The 25,227-nt window shown below is 46.7% G+C and overlaps 1 protein-coding gene across 1 annotated transcript in view; it reads right to left on the reverse strand.

Moving 5' to 3' along the window:
• Positions 1 to 2,535: 2,535 nt before the first annotated feature.
• SGCA (sarcoglycan alpha) overlaps positions 2,536 to 25,227 on the reverse strand; it is a 46,022-nt gene continuing 23,330 nt past the window's right edge. Inside the window, exons 6-10 of the mRNA XM_030220948.1 lie at positions 24,400 to 24,562; positions 14,844 to 15,052; positions 10,570 to 10,596; positions 7,018 to 7,203; positions 2,536 to 2,890 (exon numbers count right to left, since the gene is read on the reverse strand). Coding sequence (XP_030076808.1) covers positions 2,887 to 2,890; positions 7,018 to 7,203; positions 10,570 to 10,596; positions 14,844 to 15,052; positions 24,400 to 24,562 — 589 coding nt within the window. The 3' untranslated portion in view covers positions 2,536 to 2,886. The remainder of the gene's footprint in view (positions 2,891 to 7,017; positions 7,204 to 10,569; positions 10,597 to 14,843; positions 15,053 to 24,399; positions 24,563 to 25,227) is intronic.

Below are 25,227 nucleotides of genomic sequence, written 5' to 3' on the forward strand. Positions count from 1 at the left end.
TCCCTGATTTCCTTTAACATTTCCGCATCCGTCTGTTCGTCCTGGCCAGGCGGACGGTAGTACACTCCTATCACTATCCTTTTCCCCTTTGCACATGGAATTTCAATCCACAGTGATTCCAAGGAGTGTTTTGTTTCCTGCAGAATTTTCAATCTATTTGATTCAAGGCTCTCGTTAATATACAATGCTACCCCTCCACCAATCCGATTCACCCTATCACTACGATATAATTTGTACCCCGGTATGACAGTGTCCCACTGGTTATCCTCCTTCCACCAGGTCTCAGAGATGCCTATTATATCTAATTTTCATTTAGTGCAATATATTCTAACTCCCCCATCTTATTTCTTAGGCTCCTGGCATTCGCATATAGACATTTCAAACTATGTTTGTTGTTCCTAAGTACATCATGCTTAGTACTTGACAGTATTAATTGGCAATCTTTTGTCTGATTTTTATTGTTATTTAAGGATACCCGATCTACTACAATCTCTTTTGCAACCTCACTATCAGGATACTCTATCTTCCCTGTTATGGTGATATCTTTGAAAGATACCTTATCCCGAACCATGCTCTTTTGAGCGACTGTCGGCCTTCCCCCCATCCAGGACATCCAGGAACCAACTTATATGACAACTTTATTAACTTACGTTCATCTGTACCGCATTTTACGATGATCAAATCAATTGATGCTTAATTTTCCCTCAGTCAAGGGTGCTCCCTTCTACCACTAATAATAAGATATGACCCTAACTATTTGAGGTCTGGAAAAAAGCTGAAGCCTTACTTTGTACAGAGAGTTCTTAATCAATGTAATCTCTAAGATTTAAATGTGCATGTAGTATTGTAATAATGGTATTAATGTTTGGAAACCGCTTCGAATCAATATTGTTGGGTGATTGCGGTATATAAAACCCGTATTGTATTGTAATGGCCGGGACCTCCAGGAACCAGTCAAGGATAAGACGCGGGAAATGTAGGATTCCCTTGAAGGCTGCGGAACTTTTATTTCAGGCCCTTTCACTGTCTGCAGCTTGGAGTTTTCCTGTTGCCTATCCAAAGCTTTGAATAAGGCAGGGTTAGTCTCCTAGGATCTGTAGAAATAAATGCAAATCAAGAAATGTACATTGCTGAAAAACCAGCTCTCCAAAGCCAGTACAATAGAAGCAGCTGACCATCTGAGTTCTACATCTGCTCAATGTTACGTTTGTATTTGTGATTGGTTAAATGGAAATCGGGAGGAGAAGGGCTAGATAAGTGGGGAGAGAAGAGGTGGATTGTATTGAGGGAAATAGTGCTGATTCTATAAAATCCACCCCTATAGGATCCCAAAACAGACAGCTTTCAGAATGCTGGGGAGACATGTGTGCAGCCACTGCTGGGGTGGAAGGTCTGGTAGCACATAGTTGACATCTGGATTTCACATCTTCAATGTCGCCTTCGACACCTAACCTCTACACAGGAAATCTAGACTGTCCCAACTTGACATTTCGTTCTTTAGATTAAGTCGAGGAGTGTGGTAGCCGTGTTAGTCCACTCTTAAGGTTATCAATAGAAATCAAACAAATAAAAAATGGAAAAGAAAATAAGATGATACCTTTTTTATTGGACATAACTTAATACATTTCTTGATTAGCTTTCGAAGGTTGCCCTTCTTCCTCAATTTACATAGACATCAATTTACATAGACATCACATGAACAATACTGGTGCCAGCAGGGTTCCCACGCCTGTTGGTCAACATTTTACAGGACCGGGACACTGTACCAGTGACTTCACAGTGAGAATCCTCAAAGGTAACTTTAAAACCATACAAGAACGTAAGACCTTTGAAGTCAGAATGATTGAATATTTTAACACCCAACAGAAAGGACTTAACAAGGATCTGGGGTTTCTAGCCCATTATAAACTATAAAGCTGTATGTCTCTGTTGATCACCCTCCCCTCACCTATCCACACCCATCCTGTTAGAATATCAATGATATGCTTTGATGTCCCCATGCATACCTCCTACCCACCCACATCCTCCCACCTTGTCAGAGTGTCATAGTAATGCTTGAATGTTTTCACTTATATACACTGTCAGCTAGCACATTTGCTTATTTCCGATCTGAGGAAGAAGGGCAACCTTCGAAAGCTAATCAAGAAATGTATTAAGCTATGTCCAATAAAAAAGGTATCATCTTATTTTCTTTTCCATGTTTTATTTTGTTTGATTTCTATTGATAACGTTCTTTAGATTGTAAGCTCCTTTGAGCAGGGACCGTCCTTCCTTGTTTATTTTGTACAGCGCTGCGTAACCCTAGTAGCGCTCTAGAAATGTTAAGTAGTAGTAGTAGATGTACAGTATTATTGCCAGAAATTCCCTGCTTCAGAGGGAGAGGAGAAGGTGAAAAGGGCTTTTCTGTACCTACACAGAGAGTCAGCAGCAAGACTCCTTATCGTTTCCAGGCCACTTACACAGAACAAAATTTGTGGTCTGTGATAAAGCTTACAGAACTGGTTTTCTGGACATAGAGAAGCAGACAAAGCAAGTTTTAATCACACGTATATATTTTAAAAAAAGAATTCAGATTTGCTCAGCATTTCACCAAGTCAGCGCTCACCTTCACCCACAAGGCTGCTTCTGTTCATTCACACATTGCCTCTGTGTGCCAGCAATCACGAGCAGACAGTTGCTTAAAAGCCTTGGCATCAGGCTTCCTAAACCGAAGAGTTGATAACCAAATCCCGTCATTTTCTCTGTTTAATGTATGAGCACAGTGCTGGATTTGAACCTGAATTCCTGTACTTCGATTGTTGGCATACGCAGGTCAGAAATCTGAATGAAAAGTGAGGTGTTCATTCCTGCTTGACAAAGGCCATTATTACTCTGCAGGGTTTGTCTTTATCTGAAATGAATAAATAAAAGACAGCCTGTCAGAGGTTTCGAAGTGCTAATTCTGGACCAAAGTCTATAAATAGCGCTGAAATATCGGCACCGCAAAAGCTCTCCCTCTTCCTCCACTCTCTATCTCAGTTGATAACACCCTCATCCTCCCCGTCTCATCTGCCCGCAACCTCGGAGTCATCTTCGACTCCTCCCTCTCCTTCTCTGCGCATTTCCAGCAGATAGCCAAGACCTGTCGCTTCTTCCTCTTTAATATTAGCAAAATTCGCCCTTTCCTCTCTGAGCACACCACCCGAACTCTCATCCACTCACTCATTACCTCTCGCCTTGACTACTGCAACCTACTCCTCACTGGCCTCTCACTTAGCCATCTATGCCCCCTTCAGTCCATTCAGAACTCTGCTGCACGTCTTATCTTCCGCCTGGACTGATATACTCATATCACCCCTCTCCTCAAGTCACTTCACTGGCTTCCGATCAGGTACCACATACAGTTCAAGCTTCTCCTACTAACCTACAAATGCACTCAATCTGCAACCCCTCAATACCTCTCTACCCTTATCTCCCCCTAAGTTCCTACCCGTAACCTCCATTCTCAAGACAAATCCCTCCTCTCAGTACCCTTCTCCACCACCGCCAACTCCAGGCTCCGCCCTTTCTGCCTCGCCTCACCCCATGCTTGGAATAAACTCCCTGAGCCCATTCGCCAGGCCTCCTCCCTGCCCATCTTCAAATCCTTGCTCAAAACCCAACTCTTCAATGTCGCCTTCGGCACCTAACCACTACACCTCTATTCAGGAAATTTGACTGCCCCAACTTGACATTTCGTCCTTTAGATTGTAAGCTCCTTTGAGCAGGGACTGTCCTTCTTTGTTAAACTGTACAGCGCTGTGTAACCCTAGTAGCGCTCTAGAAATGTTAAGTAGTAATAGTAGTAGTTCTATAAGAGGTGCTGAAAGTTAGGCATCATTTATAGAACAGCGCTTAGCATGGCGATTGGCACCTACGTTAGACGTGAGGATTTGCACCAAGTAAACCCTAGTGTAAATCCTCGCACTTAAGCGCTGCTCGCCCGTATTCCATAACAGCGTGCATAAATTGTAGGAACGCCGCTGATCCACCCATGGAGCCGTTCATAAAAGTTACACACAGATCCCCAGAACTAAAAATCCGTACATAATAATTAGCGCCAATAATTGATCATTAGCGCTAATTTATTTTATTTATTTATTTAGATTTTGCTCACGCCTTTTTCAGAAGTAGCTCAAGGTGAGTTATATTCAGGTACACTGGATAATTGCCTTGTTATTCAATTAAATTGCGCGCACACAATTTTAAGTGCCATTTACAGAATTCGGGGAACTAAGCCTGCCCCAGGACAGGAGACACCCTCTTATTTTCTCCTTTTTCTTGCCTATTCCCCCTTCAGTTTAGCGATTGACCTGAAGAAGCACGCCCAGGCACTCGGACACAAATGGCGTTTTGCAGGTTTATCAGTGACCAGCCAAGGCAGACTGCTTATTGCTTGGCTGTGGCCTCAGAACTAATTTTTGGCGGAAATGTGGTTCATTGCTTGGAATGAGAGCTCCCAGCCCCACTATTCTCTGCGGGACTCTGGGTGCACCCAACCTGTCCCTGGGTCTCCAGTTCTAAATTGGTTCACCATCAGGCCCTGATGCTCAAAACACCAGTGCCGGAGAAATACCACTGGAACAGCGCCACAGAACAACTCCCTAATGCTCAACGCTAATGAGATGCAAATATGGGCATGCTCATAGCATTGAGCACCAGGAAGTTGTCCGGGCATTAGGGACATGATGGTGCCTGGCACGTACGCTCAAAAGTTGTATGTTAAGTACAACTTTTCACCGCACACCCAGGACGCCGGGTGTCACTAGCCCTGGTGGTCCGGTGGACCCCAGACCCCTCCAAACACTTCCAGCCCTGGTTGTCCAGTGGACCCCAGAACCCCCACCCCAAAAGACTTCCAGCTGTAGTGCTCTGGTGATCCCCAGACCCCCCCCCCCCCCAAAATAAATTAAAACTATGCTGGTCCAGTAGGACCCTTGGCCAGGACTCCTCTCCCCCAAAGAACAGCCTAGCCCTGGTGGTCTAGCAGTGGCCTCTCCCAAAAGCCCTCTTACCTTAAAAAGGAGGCGGGACTAGGACGCCTTCCCTCCTCCTGCTGGGTGTGTCCTCAAAATGGCGGCACCCTGTGCTGCCCGGTGCAACCTGGGATTCACTGGGCGGGGCTTAACCATTGGATTAATTTTATCAACAACGACAAAAACATCGCCCCAATAACACTAATATTCATAATCCACAACACATTACACCTGTACCTACTCACATCATTCGGACTCCTATCGATCCTAAATGACACATGATCCGGTTTAAACCAAACACAATTACAAAAAATCATAACCTACTCCTCCATTGCCCACCTTAGATGAACAGTAGCCATCCTACCACTCTCACCAAGCTTAACTGTACTAAACTTTGCATCATACCTGATCATATAACATTAATTTTCCTAAATACAACAAAAATGAATTCCCTAACAACCTCATGATCTAAGGCGTCAATCCTAGCTGCCACCTCATTATTGGCCAACCACCCTTATATGGTAGTTAAGCCCCACCCAGTCCTAGTTTGGGGGGGCCAATGCTAGACCACTGGGGCTAAGCTAGTCTTTGTGGGAAGGGGGTCCTGGCCAGGGGTCCCACTGGACCCCCTTTACTTTTACTTTTGGGGGGGGGGGAGTGGAGGGTCTGAGGTCCACTGGACCACCAGGGCTGGAAGTCTTTGAGGGATAGGGGGAGAGGTTCCCATCCCTTCCCTGTCTCCTCATTGGAGAGCCAATGGTGTAGCAAACCCTAACACCCGTTTCAAACTGGCGTAGAGTTTGCCAACGGAGGAGCACCCTTGTTTGGCACGCTGCCTGCTGATCATTGGGGAGCAATAGGGAATTAGCTGATCGGCATGCATTTGCATGCTTGATGCGCTATCCCTTAGCTCGCTCACTGTTCCCCTTGGTGGGGACCTTTAAGCATGGAGCACCAGCAAATGCGAGTGCTAGTCAAGCGTTAATGGCCTCTAGTGCCCATGTTTCCTTCTGAGCATCAGAGCCTCAGAGTTGACTTGAAGTCTGGATGTCAAACATCCTGACAGGCCATGCAACCCAGCTACAAAATTATAAGGGAACTGTAAACTCCAACCTTTTATAATATTAAGGACAAACGAGCATTTTGCTTCCAGTGAGAAGCTAACAATTCAAGCTGAATGCGTCTTTCAGGCCTAGAGTAAAAGCCTGCCAGATGAGCGCTGCTGGCTTCAGTCCACGAATGTAACAGGAAGCTGAGAAGGAAATGGTGAGAGCTGGTCTTATCATACAAACTACCGGGACCCATACCACAGCCGTCACATGGCCAAGAGCGGCAGCAGACACACAGACCAGGCAGGACAAGCAAGTAACACCCCCCTTCTCCCCCCCCCCCCAAAAAAAGCTCAATTGGAGCCCAGATACACAAAAGCTCTAGTAGGTACAGGCAGTTTATGTGAGTCCTGTGCTGCCTGAGTCATTATTTTTGACGAGGTGCATGGGGGGGAGGGGGGAAAGGGGAGGAGGCAGTGCTCAAAACCCTTTATTAAATTGCTCCTTTGTTGAATTTTGGAGCACACAGAGGTGATTCCCCCATGGACTCTGTAACCTGAGGATAATTTCTCCATTTCCCCCTCCTGCAATGGGTTTGCCTACTTCAGAGACCCAGGGACCACCTCCCGGATGGAGCAGTTTCTTTCTGAACTGTCTATGCTCACTTATATATGGTTTTTCTACACAATTTCCTGCTCGTCCAGGTCAACCGAGGTGTGAAATCTCCTGATCCGAGTTCCAATCCTCAGCTCTAGTCTCAGGCCCTGCCGGAAGAGCATGAATCAGAAATTCTTTTCAACCCCTGAGAAATGTGCTGGGCATCATGAGACATTTATATTAGTTTTGAGAGGCAAGGGGTGGGGGGGGAGGGGGAGTTCATTTTCAACAGAAGTTCTCTACCTGCCTCTAGTGGATGGTACCCCAGTTATGGAAAATGGCTCCCATGCTCGTCACACTATAGGGTGGGCACTCACTTTTGGGCCAGGATGAGAGGCACCCGGGAGGTGTCGTGGTGCCGTGGCATTGGTGACGTCCTCTCACCGGTCCTCACATTGAACATGGGCAGAGTGGAGAGTGGCCGTGGCACATCCCGTCCCTTTGCCATCTCCCTCAGCTCGTCTGTGTTGGCCAGTATGGAGTGATGATGGACCATCTGGATACTAGGAGAGAGAAAGAAGGATAGGAATCAGTTTTTGGCTTGGGATGGGAGGGGGGGAAAGAGGCTTTCATAATGTGACACTCCTCAAAATGGGAGAACCCCCAACATACCAGATATATACATTGTGTCTCCACAGTGTGAGTACACAGCCGTCTATGCTTCAGTGCACACAGAGGCATAAAGTGAATGTGCACCAAAGCACACATTGGGCTGGATTCAATATAATGGCATTGAAAAATAGGCCCCAGGAAAAATCAGTCGATAAAGGTCGCCCCAGGATGACTCCCCTTCTGGGGCGTAGCCAGACACCCAATTTTGGGTGGGCCTGGGCCCAAGATGGCTGGGTAGAAGAACTCCGCCTTGTCCCACAAGTGACTTGGTCTCTCCCTCTCTCGCCTGCATACCATATGGTCTCTCAAACATCCCCTCCCCCACGCATACCTTTTAAATAGATTTTCACCGGCAGCGAGCAGCAACTAATACGCACTGCTCATGTTGGCCTTACAGCATGTATCAGTCGCTGCTTGCTGCAGGTGAAGATCTATTTACAAGGTATGCAGGAGGGACAGTTGTTGGGAGTTTTCGGCTGGTGGGGCTTGGGAAGAATGCCTGCCAGCCACATCATAGGGATGGGCCTGAGCCCAAAGTGGGTGGGTCTGGGCCCACCTGGGCCCACCCTTGGCTATGCCACTGCTCCCCTTTATAGAATAGCATCTAGCAGGGATTCCCACACCCAACTTTAGGTTCGAGGACTTACGCCAACTGAAACCTGGTGTAAATCCTGGCACGCAATTGGGTGTGGATCCACAGAGTTCTATAGCACTGATCACATCGTTCGAGAACACCCCTGACCCTCCCATGACCCTCCCTTGGCCACACCTTCTTAGGATTTGGACACGTAGCCAGATACATGTGTAAATCCTAATTGTTGGCAGTTAACATCAATAATTGAATGTTAGTGCTCAATTAGTGTTGGGAATTGGCTCATTAAGCAATTAGGTTGTGCGCAATCAATGGCTGTGTCCTATAGTTACCTATTCTGTAAAGGAAACCAGACGCCTACTTTCATTGTACAGTACTGACATATACACACTTAGGAGTGTGTGTTTACATCGGCCAGAGAATGTCTAAACGCTGCAGATACATAACTAACGTAGTATTCTATGGATTTCTATAGTATTTCTGGGATAAGCAGCATAAAATGTATTGTACTGTTTTGGGATCTTGCCAGGTACTTGTGACCTGGATTGGCCACTGTTGGGAACAGGATGCTGGGCTTGATGGACCTTTGGTCTGTCCCAGTGTGGCAATACTTATGTACTTATAACATAGTAACATAGTAACCTAGTAGATGACGGCAGAAAAAGACCTGCATGGTCCATCCAGTCTGCCCAACAAGATAAACTCACATGTGCTACTTTTTGTGTATACCTTACCTTGATTTGTACCTGTCCTTTTCAGGGCACAGACCATATAAGTCTACCCAGCACTATCCCCGTCTCCCAACCACCAGTCCCGACTCCCACCACCGGTTCTGGCACAGACCATATAAGTCTGCCCAGCACTATCCCCGTCTCCCAACCACCAGTCCCGACTCCCACCACCAGTTCTGGCACAGACCGTATAAGTCTGCCCAGCACTATCCCCGCCTCCCAACCACCAGTCCCGCCTCCCACCACCGGCTCTGGCACAGACCGTATAAGTCTGCCCAGCACTATCCCTGCCTCCAAACCACCAAACCTAGCAGTAAAGTCTCATGCAGTAACCGGGTGGTAATGACCTACATGCATCAAATGCCACTTGACATGCATAGCTGATGCGTGCCAGAAAATAAAAAATATTTTTCGGACACGTATAGCAGATGCATGCCAAAGGCCACGCGGTAGCCGGGCAGTAACTCGGAATTGGCGTGCGTTTGGTGCTTATAGGCGCTTACGCGGCTTAGTAAAAGGGCCCCTAAAGCTTACAGAGAGTGGCAGAGATCCAGGTTATATCTCTGCACATTACTTGTTTTCTACTCTACCCGGCAAACTAGTAACGACTCTCTTGCTACTAACGAATGCCGAGATGGGACAACTTCCCTCTGAAAGAAGGCTAAAGCAGCTAGGGCTCTTCAGCTTGGAGAAGAGATGGCTGAGGGGAGATGATAGAGGTCTATAAAAGAATGAGTGGAGTGGAACGGGTAGACGTGAATCGTTTGTTTACTCTTTCCAAAAATACTAGCACTAGGGGGCACGCAATGAATTTACAAAGTAGTACATTTAAAATGAATTGGAGTAAATATTTCTTCACTCAATGTGTAATTAAACGCTGGAATTTATTGCCAGAGAATGTAGTAAAAGCAGTTAGCTTAGCGGGGTTTAAAAAAGGTTTGGCTAATTTCCTAAAAGAAAACTCCATAAGCCATTATTAACATAGACTTGGGAAATTCCACTGCTTATATCTAGCATAAGCAGTATAAAATCTGTTTTACTGTTCTGTGATCTTGCCAGGTACTTGTGATCTGGATAGGTCAGTTTTGGAAACATGGACCTTCGGCAACACTTATGTTCTTATGTACTTGGGTGTGATTGCTGCCCGTGTCCCGTCCAGAGTCTGCTTATGTGTATATCTACCTGTAAAATACACGCTCTGTAAAATATGTCTGTAAAGATATTTACAGAATAGAGTTTAGGTGCACTTTTCGTACTTTCACTCATATGTGCACACATTGATGCATATATGCCAGTGGCATAGCCACGGGTGGGCCCGGGTGGCACAGGCCCACCCAGCAGCAGCACAGCTGTGATGTGGCTGGTGGAGATCCCCAAGCCCCTCCAGCTGAAGACTCCCCTTATCTCTCCCTCTCCCCTCCCCAGACGATTGGGGGTCTCAATGCCACTCCCCCAACCCCCCCCCCCCCCCCATCCTTTAGTTCTTCACTAGTAGTGACTCAAATCTGCTGCTTGCACTGGCCTAAGCCTTCTCTGTGACACAAATCAGAAATTCCAGTTCGCGGGACCAGGAAGTTGCATTGGAGAGAAGGCTCAGGCCCGGCATAAGCAGCAGGTATGAGTCACTGTTTGCTGCCAGGAAAGAACTAAAGGACTTAAAAGGTACTAGGTGTAGGGGGAAATGATTGTAGGAGACCCCCAATTGCATGGGAGGACGGAGGGGCGGGAGAAATGCCGGGCAGGAGTTGGGGTTCTGAATGCCCACCCACTTTGGGTTCAGGCCCACGCAAAATTGGCTGTCTGGCTACACCCCTGATCTATTCTAGTATTGTAAACATTTACGCATGTAACTATAGTTTATAGAAATGCTCCCGCCCAGCAGGTCATCGGTGGGACTCGGTAGCAGGAAGCTGGCATCACTGGGTTTTACTTACTCAGAAGTCTGGGCGTCCCTTTTCTCCCTGCACAAAGGAGAAAATTCAGTTAAGATGGATTGAGGGGAGGACTGGGATACAGAGCACAGCAATAGCACATTCCTTACTGCCGTGTAAAGCTGAGCAACTCCAGTGCTGGAGAGGTCTGCTTTTCAGGCTAGCCAGGCTCTGTTAATTCAGCCAGAACTCACATCAAATGGACAGGAAATATTCAATGCTGCCATCCTGAAAATCTGACCTCGAGGGCCAAAGTTCACAACCTCTGACTGTACGGGCGTCCAATTAAAACTCCTAATGCCCTTCTTTGCTTTGTTCAGGGGTGGTTTACTTCCCTAAAAGCTTTTCTTTTGGGCTTATTTATCTCCTATGATAGAGTTCAGTTGACATGTTGCACTTGGCATCTTGGCTACATAGTAAGCTGTATTGTGGGAAAAGCATTAGTATTGTATCTATGTTAATTAAATGTTCTTATGTGGGGAGGAGGAGCCTAATGATTAGTGAAGTGGGTTGAGAACCAAGGGAACCGGGTTCGATTCCCACTGCAGCTGCTTGTGACTCTGGGCAAGTCACTTAACCCTCCATTGCCCCAGGAAATAAGCACCTATATATACTATGTAAACTGCTTTGAATGCAGTTGCAAAAACCATAGAAAGGCAGTACATCAAGTCCCATTAACAAGATTCCATGCAGAATCTCAAAAAGTAGCAACATTCCAGGTAGAACCCCAAAGAATAGCAAGATTCCGTAATCCAGGACTGCCCTACCCTAAGGAGGCTGCCAGAGGGCGCTTGTCACGTTTGTGACTGCTTTCCATGTGGGTGCTCTCCTTGCCCTCTGGTGGCCAGAACTGGTGGCTGCTATGGACTGTTTTCTGCTGTCTTCCATGTTCCAGACTTCAGTGAGTCCGGTCCGGGTTTTCCGGGTTGCCAGACTTGCTCTGCTGGTTTGTCCTTGAACAGCAACCTTACTTGGCTGGTGATTACTGCAGCTTGAGGGTCAGCTGCTGATGGGCTTATTAGCTTCTGTGAGCCTTGCTTGCCTTGCCTTGGTATCAAAGGTCATCCATGAGTTCCTGTTGGTTTGTTGGAGTTCCTGCTCTGCAAGTTTCCTGTGTGTTTGACCCTGCCTGTTCCTGGACCTGGACTTTGACTTTGCTTTCCGCCTGCCTAAAGACTCTGGTTAGTTTATGGATTACCCGTGTTTGCTGCCTGCCCCTTTGACCTTGCTGTGCTACTGGATAATGTTTACTGTCTACTATTAAAGCCTCTTCTAGTTATATTCTGTGGTTTCTGCCTGTTGTGTTCAGCACTGCTTTCTGCTTGGGTGATCTGCCTGCCGCTGCCGCTCCTCGGCAGTGGCCCAAGGGCTCACAAACCTAGTTCCTGCTTGGAGAACGCGACAGCGCTCTCCTACAGAAAGTTGGGAAAATGCCCGCTCTGGTCACTAGAGGGAACCAAGAGGGGTATGTTCCTGTAATGACCTGGAGGGACAGCTAGGGGGTGCTCATAGTATAGGACTGGCCCTTCCCTGAAGAGCCCACCAGGGGGAGCCCTCAGAGTAGGGGAGGAACAGGTGGAAATAGTTATGGGCATGGACCTTTCTGGAATCAGGGGGAGAGGTCTAAAGAAGTGGGGAGGATTATTAGCCACCCTATAAAGAGCCCCTCTGAGAAGTAAAAGGGAGGAAAATGAGATGGGGGACCTGAAACCAGCTACCGGAAAGCCAAAGAAGCCAGAAGCCTAGTGGAGGAGATGCCCTGGAAGCAGGGAGAGAAGGATCTCTCTAGAAGTCAAGAAGGTACTTACTGGACTAGGGACATGGAATTAATGGAACTGTGTATTGTTGAAAGTAACTAACAGCCGTGGAGTGGAGGACAGGACTGTAAAGTTGAAGTGAGTGAGGAAAGTCCTGTCCAGGGGAGGAGGCTGTTTACACTGAGACCCAGGTCTCCCAAGTAAGTGGGCTCAGTGGAGAAGAAACAAATTGGATAATAAGCTGGAAATAAGTTGTTCCCTGTAAGACTGGAGCAGAGTGCTAATAAAGTGAATTTGCATATGGCATGGAGTGAATTTGCATATTGAAAGCTGAGAAACCCAGGGTTATATTCCCAAAGAAGGTGTCAAGGGGCACCGCCGGAGTACCAGAAGGGTGACCGGTTACCAGAGGGTGTAACCAGTGAAGGATTCTCAGAAGCGGTGATAAATAGGGAACAGTCACCCTGAGTGCAAGAGGAGCCCCAAACCCTGAGGCTAGGATTACAGGCAACCATAGAGGAGACCTGTCTGATCCTTTTTCAGAAGCTAGGTGTTTGGGAGCCTGTGAGGCTGGACAGGAGCCACAAGAGCACCCCTGGGGGAGTTACAATTCCAAGGAGTAGAAAAGTAGCCTAATGGTTGCTACTATTTGAGATTCTACATGGAATGTTGCTAGTGGAATAGCCTAGTGGCTAGTGCAGTAGACCTTGATCCTGAGGAACTGGGTTCAATTCTCATTACAGCTCCTTGTGACTTTGGCCAAGTCACTTAATCCTCCATTGCCCCAGGTACAAATAAGTTCCAAAACCGCAGAAGTCAGTATATCAAGTCCCATTTCCCTATTTGCGATTCTACATGGAATGTTGCTAGTGGAGGAATAGCCTAGTGGTTATTGCAATGGACTTAACCATTAACCCTCCATTTCCCCAGGTACAAATAAGTACCACCGCTTTGATTGTAACCACAGAAAGGCAGTATATCAAGTTCCTTTCCTTATTAGATGTTTCATTAGTATTATTCTAACATTGTATTATATCGCTGTTATTTAAATTCCAGTGCTGTTAAATGTGCATATTTTTGATACAGTTTCATGATACCCTATTATTGTTTTAATTTGTTGTTTTCAAGTTTACCTCATTTATTGTATATATGTTTATATTTGGTCATTTTACTATTTTATTTATTTATTTATTTGTAGCATTTGTTTCCCACATTTTCCCACCAATTTGCAGGCTCAATGTGGCTTACATTTGCCATAGTGGCAATTGCCATTTCCGGTAACAGAATTACATTTGGTATTGCATTAAAGGTGCTGTTAGGTCGTCAATTATATAAAAATCATTTTGACGTTAGTATTAAAGTGGTATTGCTTGTTCGTTAATAGTAATGAGGTTGGTCAGTCAAGTGATAAGAGTTCGGGTCTGTCTGGTTCATGATAATTCTTATTATTTTAATAGTTAGATGGTTATTTATGGTATGCCTTCTTGAAGAGTTCAGTTTTCAGTAGCCTTCGGAAGATAGTTAGGTCTTGCGTTGCTTTATGGCCTTCGGTAGTGCGTTCCATAGTTGCGTGCAAATGTAGGAGAAGCTGGTTGCGTATGTGGATTTGTATTTTAGTCCTTTACAGTTGGGGTAGTATAGATTGAGGAATGTGCGTGCTGATCTTTTTGCGTTCCTAGTAGGTAGGTCTATAAGGTCTGAAATGTAGGTTGGGGCTTCCTCATGTGGACCAGGGTGCAAACTTTTAACGCGATTCATTCTTTTAATGGGAGCCAGTGTAGTTTTTCTCTTAGGGGTTTAGCGCTTTCGTATTTCGCTTTCCCAAATATGAGTCTGGCTGCTGTGTTTAGAGCTGTTTGTAGTTTCTTAATGATTTGTTCTTTGCATCCGGCATAAATGGCGTTACAGTAGTCTAGGTGGCCTTAGCACCATTGATTGTACTAAGCTGCGGAATATTTCTCTTGGGAAGAAAGGTTTGATCCTTTTAAGTTTCCACATTGAGTGGAACAATTTTTTGTTGTATTTTTCGCATGGTCTTCAAGTGTGAGATTTCGGTCAATTGTGACTCCCAGAATTTTCAGACTGTCAGAGACCGGAAGGGTGTAATCTGGGGTGTTTATGGTATTGTGTTTATTTGTGTTATATTGTGAGGATAGGATGCGACACTGTGTCTTTTCTGCGTTTAGCTTTAGTTGGAATGCATATTGTTATGCTGTTAACAAAATTGTAAGTTTTATGTTAAACTGTACCTGCTGAACACTGCCTTGGGTGAATCTCTTCATAAAGGTGGTTAATAAATCCCAATAAATAAATCTTGAGTGTGACGTGAGATGTTTGACTTCTGTTGTTTCCACTTTCTGATTTTTCCAGTAACATATACTCTGGACTGCAGACCCTGTACCCAGCCATCACCAATTCTGGCTGCAGGAGTGTAAGTGGAGCAACCTGGGACTTAATGCTGTGAGCTTCCTCACAGCAGTGTCCCTGATATTCACAGACCGTTGCTTGTACAGTACTTACAGCCCTTCCCTGCGACAGCACATGATGTAGGAAAGCAGGAGAGCGAGTAGTAATGCTATGAGCAGTGGGAGAAGGGTGGTGAGCAAGTAATCAGGTAGGAAATCCAGATCCTCAGAGTCTTCAGGTGGGTTGAATTCGCTGCCAGACTCCATCACCCCGTCTCCAATAAATGGATCCTCAATAGGGGCTTCTGTAGTCGACTTATCAATCTGAAAGGAGAAGGCCATGGAGGTCTCAGACTCTTGAGAGAAGTGTTTGGATATGCCTTACCTCCCACCACCCCAGTCACCTCCCTACGGGGCTGCCAGGAGATTTCATTTTTTATACTGCTCCAGCTCAGTGGACACCAGGGCCTGGGGTCTGGCACAGGGAGCATTTTGTTCACAACCTTTCTGGGATTTTTGCAGAGACCAGGGCTCCTTCCAGATCTCTGCAATCATGGACCCGAAATGCAGGTGCTATAACTCCATCCTCTCCCCATCCCCCAGCCCTGGCTGACCTGGAGAGCAGAAGACCAAAGCTGAAGGCTAGATCCCTTCATTGAGCTCAGAGCTGGTGCAAGGGTTGTGGGCACCCAAGGCAAACCTTTAGACCCGAACCTTCCAACAAGTAACTTTCAGGCCCCCTAAGATTTTGATAATTCCATTGAACAACTACGTTCATTCCACAAAAATCCTATAGACATGCAGGTTAAACTATGTGCTGACAGCGCTATGAGTTTGGTTTGTCAGGATCTAAATGCAGCATTTTTAGTGCATAACTCACAGTATTCTGTAAGTTAAGTATGTAATGTTTCTTGTGCTCATCTTTCTCCCCTGTGAATGCCCCAGTGGCATAGCTCGGGTGGGCACAGGCCCACCCACTTTGAACTCAGGCCCACCCAGCAGTGGCAAAGCTGTGATGTGGCTGCTGGGGATCCCCAAGCCCCATTATCTGAAGATTCCCGGCATCAATTCCTCCCCTCCCTCAGGTGATCGGGGGTCTCTTACCTCTACTCCCCCCAACTCCCGGTACCTTTTAAATCCTTCACTTCTTTGCCAGCAGCAACTCATACCCGCTGCTTGCAACGGTCCTGAGCCTTCCTTCTGACACAACTTCCTGTTCGCAGGACCAGGAAGTTGCATCAGAGGGAAGGCTCAGGGCCAATGTGAGCAACAGGTATGAGTCGCTGCTGGTGAAGAACTAAAGGACTTAGAAGGTATTGGGGGTCTGGGGGACTGGAAGTAAGAGATCCCCGATTGCAGGGGGGAAGGGGAGGGAGAGATGCCTAGCAGAGGATGGGGTTCTAGTGCCCACCCAGTTTGGGCTCAAGCCTGCCCAAAAGTGGGTGTCTGGCCATGCCCCTGGAATGCCCCTTGCATTTACACTCTAAGGGCCCTGTTTACTGAGCTGCGTTATAGGCAAGTTAACATTTTTAATGCGTGTTAACCATGTACATGCGTTAACTGTGTATGCACCTACAGGTGCAGACACGGTTAGCGGACACGCTAATTGTAGGCGCATTAAAAACGCTAACGTACCTTAGTAAACAGGGCCCTAAATGAGTTGTGACATCAATTATAGAATAAGGTTGAGCGATCACCTTGCACTTTCACGCCGAAATGTACAATTACACACATAACTGCTTATATTCTAGAAAATTAAGGGTACAACTGGCATTCACATTTGGCTGCCTATCTTGCTACTGCGGGAGCTCAAACTCTGTAATAACCTTAAGCAGAAATAGTTTGAAATTTGCATCGCATTCACCTGTTCTAGTCAAACCCAGCTTTGAAAAATAAAGACCTCAAATATACAAGGTATTGCAAAAAAACACTATGTTCATTGGGAGTAGGATATTATGATTGGTCAATCATAAAAGAAGATGAGGAAAAATAACGGAGAAAATCTACTGATTTAAAAAAAAACAACCGTCTTTTTTGCATTAAATAGAACAGAGTGAATGAACATGTAAAAAATTTATGTAAAAATGCTACAAAATCCTTCAAAACAAGTCCCCTCTTTTTGCATTAAATAGAACAGAGTGAATGAACATGTAAAAATGCTACAAAGTCCTGCACTCACTACTAAATCAAAAGGAACTTTCAAAATTAAGCTTATGCTATATAAATTAAAGTGTCCAAAATACAAAACTCAAAGGACCAAAATGGCACAATCCTTTGAATTTTATATTTTGGACACTTTACGCAGTGAGCTTACTTGCGGGGTTTAAGTTTATTTATTAGGATTTATTTACTGCCTTTTTGAAAGAATTCACTCAAGTACAGTAAGAATAGATCAAACATGAGCAATTACAGCAGTAAAAATATTCAAATAACAATACAAAGTATGACATGGAGGGGCATTTTCGAAAGAAACGTCCAAGTTGCGATTTGGACGTCCTTGCAAAACGCCCAAGTCCCGCCTTTGCTATGCCTCTGACATGCCCCCTTGAAATTTGGACGTCCTTGTGACGGACTGCAGTTGGAGATGTCCAAAATTGGGTTTCGATTATACCGATTTGGACGTCTCTGGGAGAAGGACGTCCGTCCATCTTCCGATTTATGTCAAAAGATGGACGTCCTTCTCTTTCGAAAATGCAAGAGAGTAAAAAGAGTTAGAAAGCAAGGAGAAGGAAAGTGGCCTACTGGTTAGAGCACCGGTCTTGCAATTCAGAGGTGGCCAGTTCAAATCCCGCTGCTGCTCCTTGTGATCTTGGCCAAGTCACTCAACCCTACATTGCCTCAGGTACAAACTCAGTTTGTGAGTCCTCCAGGGAAAAAGAAATACCAAACATTCCTGAATATAACTCACCTTGAGCTACTACTGGAAAAGGTGTGAGCTAAATCCAAGTTGCACATGAGATCTGAGATGGTTTAACATTATCCTAGCTAGGGTAGGAGTGGAGAAACATGAAAGTTCCTTTTCCATTTAGTAGCGAGCGCAGGATTTTTACATACGTTTTTTGTATGTTCATTCACTCTGTTCTATTTAGTGCAAAAAGAGGTTGTTTTTTTTTTTTTGAATCAGTGGATTTTCTCCGTTACTTTGGAGTTTTTAATGTTGATTCTTTTTTTCCTCTTCTTCTTTTGTGATTGACCAATGCTAATATCCTACTCCCATTGAAGATAGTGGTTTTTTTGCACTAAGAGCCCAGACGCTACCGTATGTCACAGTCCCCCTTTTCTCTGCCTTTCTTTCTCCAGGGGAAAGAGGCTCCAGCTGTTTCCTGAAGCACTGCCTCTCTCTGCTGGTGAGGAGCTGCAGTTCAGCCAACAGGACACTGTAATTAATAGATCCAGCACAGCCATAGTTCAGATCCTTAAAACTACTCTGACTTTCACCCATCTTCCAAATACTTTTGAGGCTCTACAGGGGAGGGCAGGGGGAAAAGTGAGAAGGACTCTCCTTAACTGGAAAACAGTAACAGCATGGACTGGAATTATTGAATTAAGACATAACATTTCTAGACTTTTTAAGGGCAATTCTGTAACTAGGCACCCACTTTTCAGTGCCACATCAGTGCCTAAATGTACAGAATATTCACTTTTGCAGGTAAGTGGCAGCAAAAAAACATATGCATTATTCTGTAAGGGCACACTTAAGTGGCATTACATGGGAAGGGCATGGAAAGTTTGTGGGTAGAGCATGGGAAGGGCATGGGTGGAGCACAAGAGAGGCATGAGTGGAGCACAGGAGAGGTATGGGTAGCACACAGGATGGGCAAGGGTGACACACAGGAGGGGCATGAGTGGGGCACAGGAGAGGTGTGGATAGAGCACAGGAGGGGCATGGGAGGGACAGAGGGTGTGAACATGGAGCTCAGGAAGGGCATGGGAAGGGTATTGGTGGAGCATAGGAGAGGCATGGATGGAGCACATGTGGGGCATGGGAGAGGTGTGGGTAGAGCAAAGGAGGGCCATGGGAAGGGTATGGGTGGAGCATAAGAGAGGCATGGGAGGGGCATGGATGGAGCACAGGAGGGGCATGAGTGGGGCATGAGAGAGGTGTGGATAGAGCACAGGAGGGGCATGGGAGGGACAGAGGGTGTGAACATGGAGCACAGGGAGGGGCATGAGAAGAGTATGGGTGGAGCATGAGGCATGGGAGGGGCATGGATGGAGCACAAGAGGGGCATGAGTGGGGCATGGGAGAGGTGTGGGTGGAGCATAGATGGAGCACGGCAGGGGTATAAATGGAGCACAGGAGGGCATGTGGGGAATTGGTGAAGAATGAGAGGGGCATGAGGGGTGTGGGTGGAGCACGGGAGGGGCATGGGGTGGGGCTACCAGTTACACATGCAACTTATGGAATACAGTAAGTTACACACACCCTTCCTGCTTTTGGGCTCCTGCAGTTATGTCAGCTGCATGGCCATTTTTGATCAGCCACCTACATTTTAGGTCCCTGATGCCAGGTTCCACTAGTTTTCTATAACAAAATCTGGCACCCAGATGCCCTTATAGATTAGGCTTTCACTGTGTGGCACTGGGGTGCTAAAAGGAGACCCCCCCCCCCCCCCCAGATATAAAATTACCCCTTTTACCTATTCTGCTAACCGTTTGTTTGTTTTTTGGCTAAAACTCAATACCTAGAGTGAAAAGAGGTAACTGGGGTGGGGGGGGGGGGGGGGGGAGGACAGGGGGTGCCCATGAAACTGGCTATGGCTAAAATCATTTGGAAATAAAGCCTGGCATTGCCTTTGGTTGCTAACGTCTGACTCCTTTTTGATGCATAGAAGATCCTGTTGAGAGCATTTAGTTTTCCTGAAGCAATATTCACTGTGTTGATCATAAAGGGATGTAGCAGGAAACCAGGATGTGGAAACGGATCCGTCCAAACAAAGACCAAGGAACACCCAAAATGAGATTAAAACTTTTCTCGATGACTCTTTCGACACGGCACCAATGGTCTCACAGGTTTGTGTTAACACAGCATTTCTCGGTAGCGCAAACCTTTGAGACCATGACTTTTTTAATCAACAGTCTTTTTCAGGCAGTGCAGCCTTTGAAGACAGACTCATTGGTGACTTTATTTTCACAATACAATACTTTTAAGAGACTCCTGAGGCAGGCACGTTGGAGCCGAAACACAGTGCCATGTCAAGTGTTTGAAGTGCCTGGATCCGTTTCCCACAACTGTTTTCCTGCTACGTGCTTCCCTGTGGGATTCTTTCCACATCTGTGGTTTGTCTGCATTGGCCATAAGAACCCCAAACAGAATGAGATGTAGTCATCTGAAATGTAACTGCTTGGATAGAATTACTACTACTACTATAGCGCTACTAGACGTATGCAACGCTGTACACATTATATGCAGGTACTTTCTCTGTCCCTAGAGGGCTCACAATCTAACTTTTCATACCTGGGGAAATGGAGGGTTAAGTGCAGTGGTGTGCTGGAGCAGGCTCTCACAGGCTCGCAAGAGCCGGTTGTTAAGTTTTTAAGAATTTTGGGAGCCGGTTGTTAAAGTAGGGCCCTCCATGGCTACTTTAACAACTGGCTCCCAAAATGTGGGCTTGGGCCCCCTGCTGAATTCTCTTTTACTTTGCTGGTGGGGATGCTGAGCCCTGCCAGCCAAGTCAATAGACTACTGCTGCTCCCCGCTCCTTGTTTCCAGCTCTGGGCATCAGGCTGAGACTTCTTGAGCATGGAGAGAAGTTCCAGCATGCTGCTCAGAGCAAGACGTTGGGAGTGGTGGCAGTCCATTTATTGGCTGCCAGCAAAGGTATGCCTAGCGTGCCCGCACGAAGGGAGGGAGGAGAGAGAGGCAAGTGTTGCTCCCCCCCCCCCGGCCCCCCCTGGCCCTTCCAACTGCAGAGCTGGCTACGTCCGGAGAAAGAGCTTGTTGTTAAAAATTTACCAGCACACCCCTGGTTAAGTGACTTGCCCAAGGTCACAACGAGCTGCAGTGGGAATCAAACCCAGGTTACCAGGATCACAGCCCACTGCACTAACCATAGAAGAGCTAGCTGCCTGGCTCTTAACCACGTCCAAAAATAATAGGGAGACCAACTGGCTTATTTTCGAAAGAGAAGGGCGCCCATCTTCCAACACAAATGGGGAGATGGGCCTCCTTCTCTCAGGGTCGTCCATAATCGAAAGCCGATTTTGGGCGTCTTCAAATGCTTCCCGTCGCGAAGACGACCAAAGTTCACGGGGGCGTGTTGGCACCGTAGCGAAGGCGGGACTGGGGCGTGATTACGAGATGGGCGTCCTCAGCCAATAACGGAAAAAAGAAGGGCGTCCCTGACGAGCACTTGGCCGACTTTACTTGGTCCATATTTTCTTTGAACCAAGCCATGAAAGGTGCCCGAACTGACCAGATGACCACCGGAGGGAATCGGGGATGACCTCCCGTTACTCCCCCAGTGGTCACCAACCCCCTCCCACCCTAAAATACAACTTAAAAAAAAATTTTCCCAGCCTAAAATGTCATACCGAGCTCCATGACAGCAGTATGCAGGTCCCTGGAGAAGTTTTAGTGGGTGCAGGCGGGCGGACCCAGGCCCATCCACCCCTACCTGTTACATTTGTGGTGGTAAATGTGAGCCCTCCAAAATCCACCCGAAACCCACTGTACCCACATGTACGTGCCCCCCTTCACCCCTTAGGGCTATGATAGTGGTGTACAGTTGTGGGGAGTGGATTTTCGGGGGCTCAGCACCCAAGGTAAGGGAGCTATGCACCTGGGAGCAATTTGTGAAGTCCACTGCAATGCCCCCTAGGGTGCCCGGTTGGTGTCCTGGCATGTGAGGGGGACCAGTGCACTACGAATTCTGGCTCCTCCCACGACCAAAGGGCTTGGATTTGGTCGTTTTTTGAGATGGGCGTCCTTGGTTTCCATTATGGCCGAAAACTGGGGACGACCATCTCTAAGGTCGACCATCTCAACATTTAGGTCGACCATCTATAAGGTCGACGTAGATGTTGAGATTTGGGGTCCCCGACCATATTATTGAAACGAAAGATGGACGCCCATCTTGTTTCGATAATACGGGTTTCTCCGCCCCTTCACTGGGACGTCCTTAGAGATGTGCGCCCTTAGAGATGGCCGTCCCCGTTCGATTATGCCCCTCCAAGTGACAAAAGAAGAGGTGAGTCTTGATCTTCAGTTCCAGAAGAAGACCACACCTGGGAATGAAGGGGCTGCAAGCTTAGATCTCCATGTCTGGGTCCAAACCTAGTGGTCGATATTCAGCCAGTGGGCTGAGTGTCAGGTACAATATATACTACTTAGATTGTGACCCATTAGAGACAGCACTAGTACGTGTATAGAAAATGGTACTTGTTAACCACTGAATGCCTGTTTGAAGGCCTCACAGTATATGAAATGCACTAAATAAATAAATAAATACCCTGAAGTTCAATGCTGGCCTATATCCAAGCTCCGGCAGGTTAAGTGCAATATTCAGCACTTAACCACATATAGATAGAACTAACTTTTTTTATGCGGTTACGTTCGCTTGTTAAGAGCTGAATATCGGCACTTAACTGACCAAGTCCTGACTCTGCCCTGGAACACCCCCAAACTAGCCGGTTTTGAGTTGGGCATTTACCAGACATTTTCAACATCACTAAGCAGTTAAGCCCAGAACAAGAGATTTAACCAGCCAGGATCCATTTCTGGCTGGTTAAATTACTTTGAATATTTACCCCCCCCCCCCCCCCCCCCCCACTAATTTTTAAGTTGTTCACTGGATTCTTGGTATCTTTGCTAAATTGGTTCCAATTTGGGTGCCATAGACCCAACCAGATAAGCCAGGTTTTCAGGCTGTTACTGACCGTCATCAGTGAGGCGAATGTATACTCTTAGTGAGCTTTGAGACAGGTTCATTGTCAGATTAGTCACTTCCTCTGATCACCGGGACTCGTTTGGGCGGAGGAAGACTCCTTAACAACCCTACTGCTTCGTTAGATAGTTCTGTGGCCTAAGCACCTTCTGTACTTTGTATTAAAGAAAGCCTCTCACCATACCAAGTTCTATTATCTAGTTTCTTTTCTCCTCGTACTTGCTATGGCATTACACTTGGATCAACTCACCGAGTAGTGCAGCCCCTAGGCTGGTGAAGGGAGATCTAGGTTCTAATCCCACCTCCCCAGTTTCCTTCTGCCTGATTGGTCCTATTTATTTGGTTAACCTGGAGGGTAATAATTGAACGGCGCCGGCCATCTCTATAGGCGGCCATCTCCGCGGATGGTTCTGCAAATGGGCGGAGCCAACCGTATTTTCGAAAAAGATGGCCGGCCATCTTTTTCTTCACTAGTACGGTTGGGCCCAGCCAAATGTCAGAGATGGCCAGGTTTGAGGTGGCCAGCATCGATTTTCGGCGATAATGGACACTAATGCCAGCGATCTCAAACCCGGTCAAATCCAAGGCATTTGGTCATGGGAGGAGCCAGCATTTGTAGTGCACTGGCCCCCTTCACATGCCAGGACACCAACCGGGCACCCTAGGAGGCACTTCTAAAAATTTAAAAAAAAAAAAAAAGCTCCCAGGTACATAGCTCCCTTACCTTGTGTGCTGAGCCCCCCAAATCTCCCCAAAACCCACTACCCACAACTGTACACCACTACCATAGCCCTTAGGGATGAAGGGGGGCACCTACATGTGGGTACAGTGGGTTTGGGAGGGGGTTGCAGTGATCCCATTTACCACCACAAGTGTAACAGGTAGGAGGGGGATGGGCCTGTGTCCACCTGCCTGAAGTGCACAGGACCCACTAAAAACTACTCCAGGGACCTGCATACTGCTGTCATGGAGCTGGGTATGACATTTCAAGCTGGCATAAAGGCTGGCAAAAAGGTTTTTTTTTTTTTAGTGTGGGAGGGGGTTGGTGACCACTGGGAGAGTATGGGGAGGTGATCCCCGATGCCCTCCAGTGGTCATTTGGTCAGTTGGGGCTCCTTTTTGAAGTTTGGTCGTGAAAAAAAAGGGGCCAAGTAAAGCCGGCGAAATGCTCGTCAAGCCTGGCTTTTTTTTTCCATTATCAGGCGAAGCTGGCCATCTAGTGAGCACGCCCCCGTCCTGCCTTCACTACCCTACCGACACGCCCCCTTGAAGTTTCGCCGGCTCCACGGAAAGCAGTTGAACCCGGCCCAAATCGGCTTTCGATTATACCGATTTGGCCGGTTTCAGGAGATCGCCGGTCATCTCCCAATTTGTGTCGGAAGATGGCCGAGGATCTCTTTCGAAAATGAGCTGGCTGGCCAGTTAAGTGCCGGATACTGACAGTTAACTAAATGTTGACTTTGCTCCCGGAGCGGCCACATATAGCCAGTTTTCAGTTCAGTGATAACCAGATATTTTCAGCGGCATTAACAGACGATTTAACTGGCCAGGAGTCATTTCTGGACGGTTAATTTACTTTGAATATTGACCCTTTAATGCATATGGTGCTGGGCAGACTTTTACAGTCTATGCCCTGAGAAAGGCAAGGACAAATCAAACTCAGGTATACATATAAAGTATCACATACCATGTAAAATGAGTTTATCTTGTTGGGCAGACTGGATGGACCATACAGGTCTTTATCTGTCGTCATTTACTATGTTACTATATAAATATTATTCTCACCAAGGTAATATTACACCAGTCGATCTTGAACGTAGGAAGAAAGCTATCGTAGCAGGGCAGGGGAGGCTGCTGCTCCACCCTGCAGCGATTCTGATTTATTGAGGACTGAATCTCCCTCAGGCATGTCGGGAAAGGAACATCGGCGCCAACCTTCACATAAACCCTAAAGAGGAGACAGGGTGACTACAGTGAGCGTGAGATAATTAATTACAAAGCAATTAGTTCTGGCTTAGATATAACAGACAAAATATTTCCCTAGGTGCAGTAAAATGGTATGGGCAAGGGTGCGGATTGCATTTTCAGCTTTTGACAGCAGGGGGCCCTAGAGGGAGCAATATATTATTTGGGCATCTCTACCTGTCCTAGTCTATCCCAGCAACAGTCACTGTAGGTGCACTGGTTCCAGGAGAATTAGGGTGGCAACTGGCATGCAGGGAAGGAGGGGAGGGGTTTCTTTGTGTCTTGAAACAATTCAACCAGGCTGAAACATTTCAGTGTATCTTTGAAGTTCCTCATTTCTACATGTCATATTTCCCAGCATGAAAGTATACAGTTCATAGCCTTGCATCCTCCCCTGCTCCTTTCTCCCACTGCAAGGGGAGTACATCCAGTGGTGTGCTGGAGCAGGCTCTCACAGGCTCGCAAGAGCCGGTTGTTAAGTTTTTAAGAATTTTGGGAGCCGGTTGTTAAAGTAGGGTCCTCCATGGCTACTTTAACAACTGGCTCCCAAAATGTGGGCTTGGGCCCCCTGCTGAATTCTCTTTTACTTTGCTGGTGGGGATGCTGAGCCCTGCCAGCCAAGTAAATAGGATACTGCTGCTCCCCGCT

Source organism: Microcaecilia unicolor, chromosome 12 (assembly GCF_901765095.1).
Source record: "Microcaecilia unicolor chromosome 12, aMicUni1.1, whole genome shotgun sequence".
Taxonomy (NCBI): domain Eukaryota; kingdom Metazoa; phylum Chordata; class Amphibia; order Gymnophiona; family Siphonopidae; genus Microcaecilia; species Microcaecilia unicolor.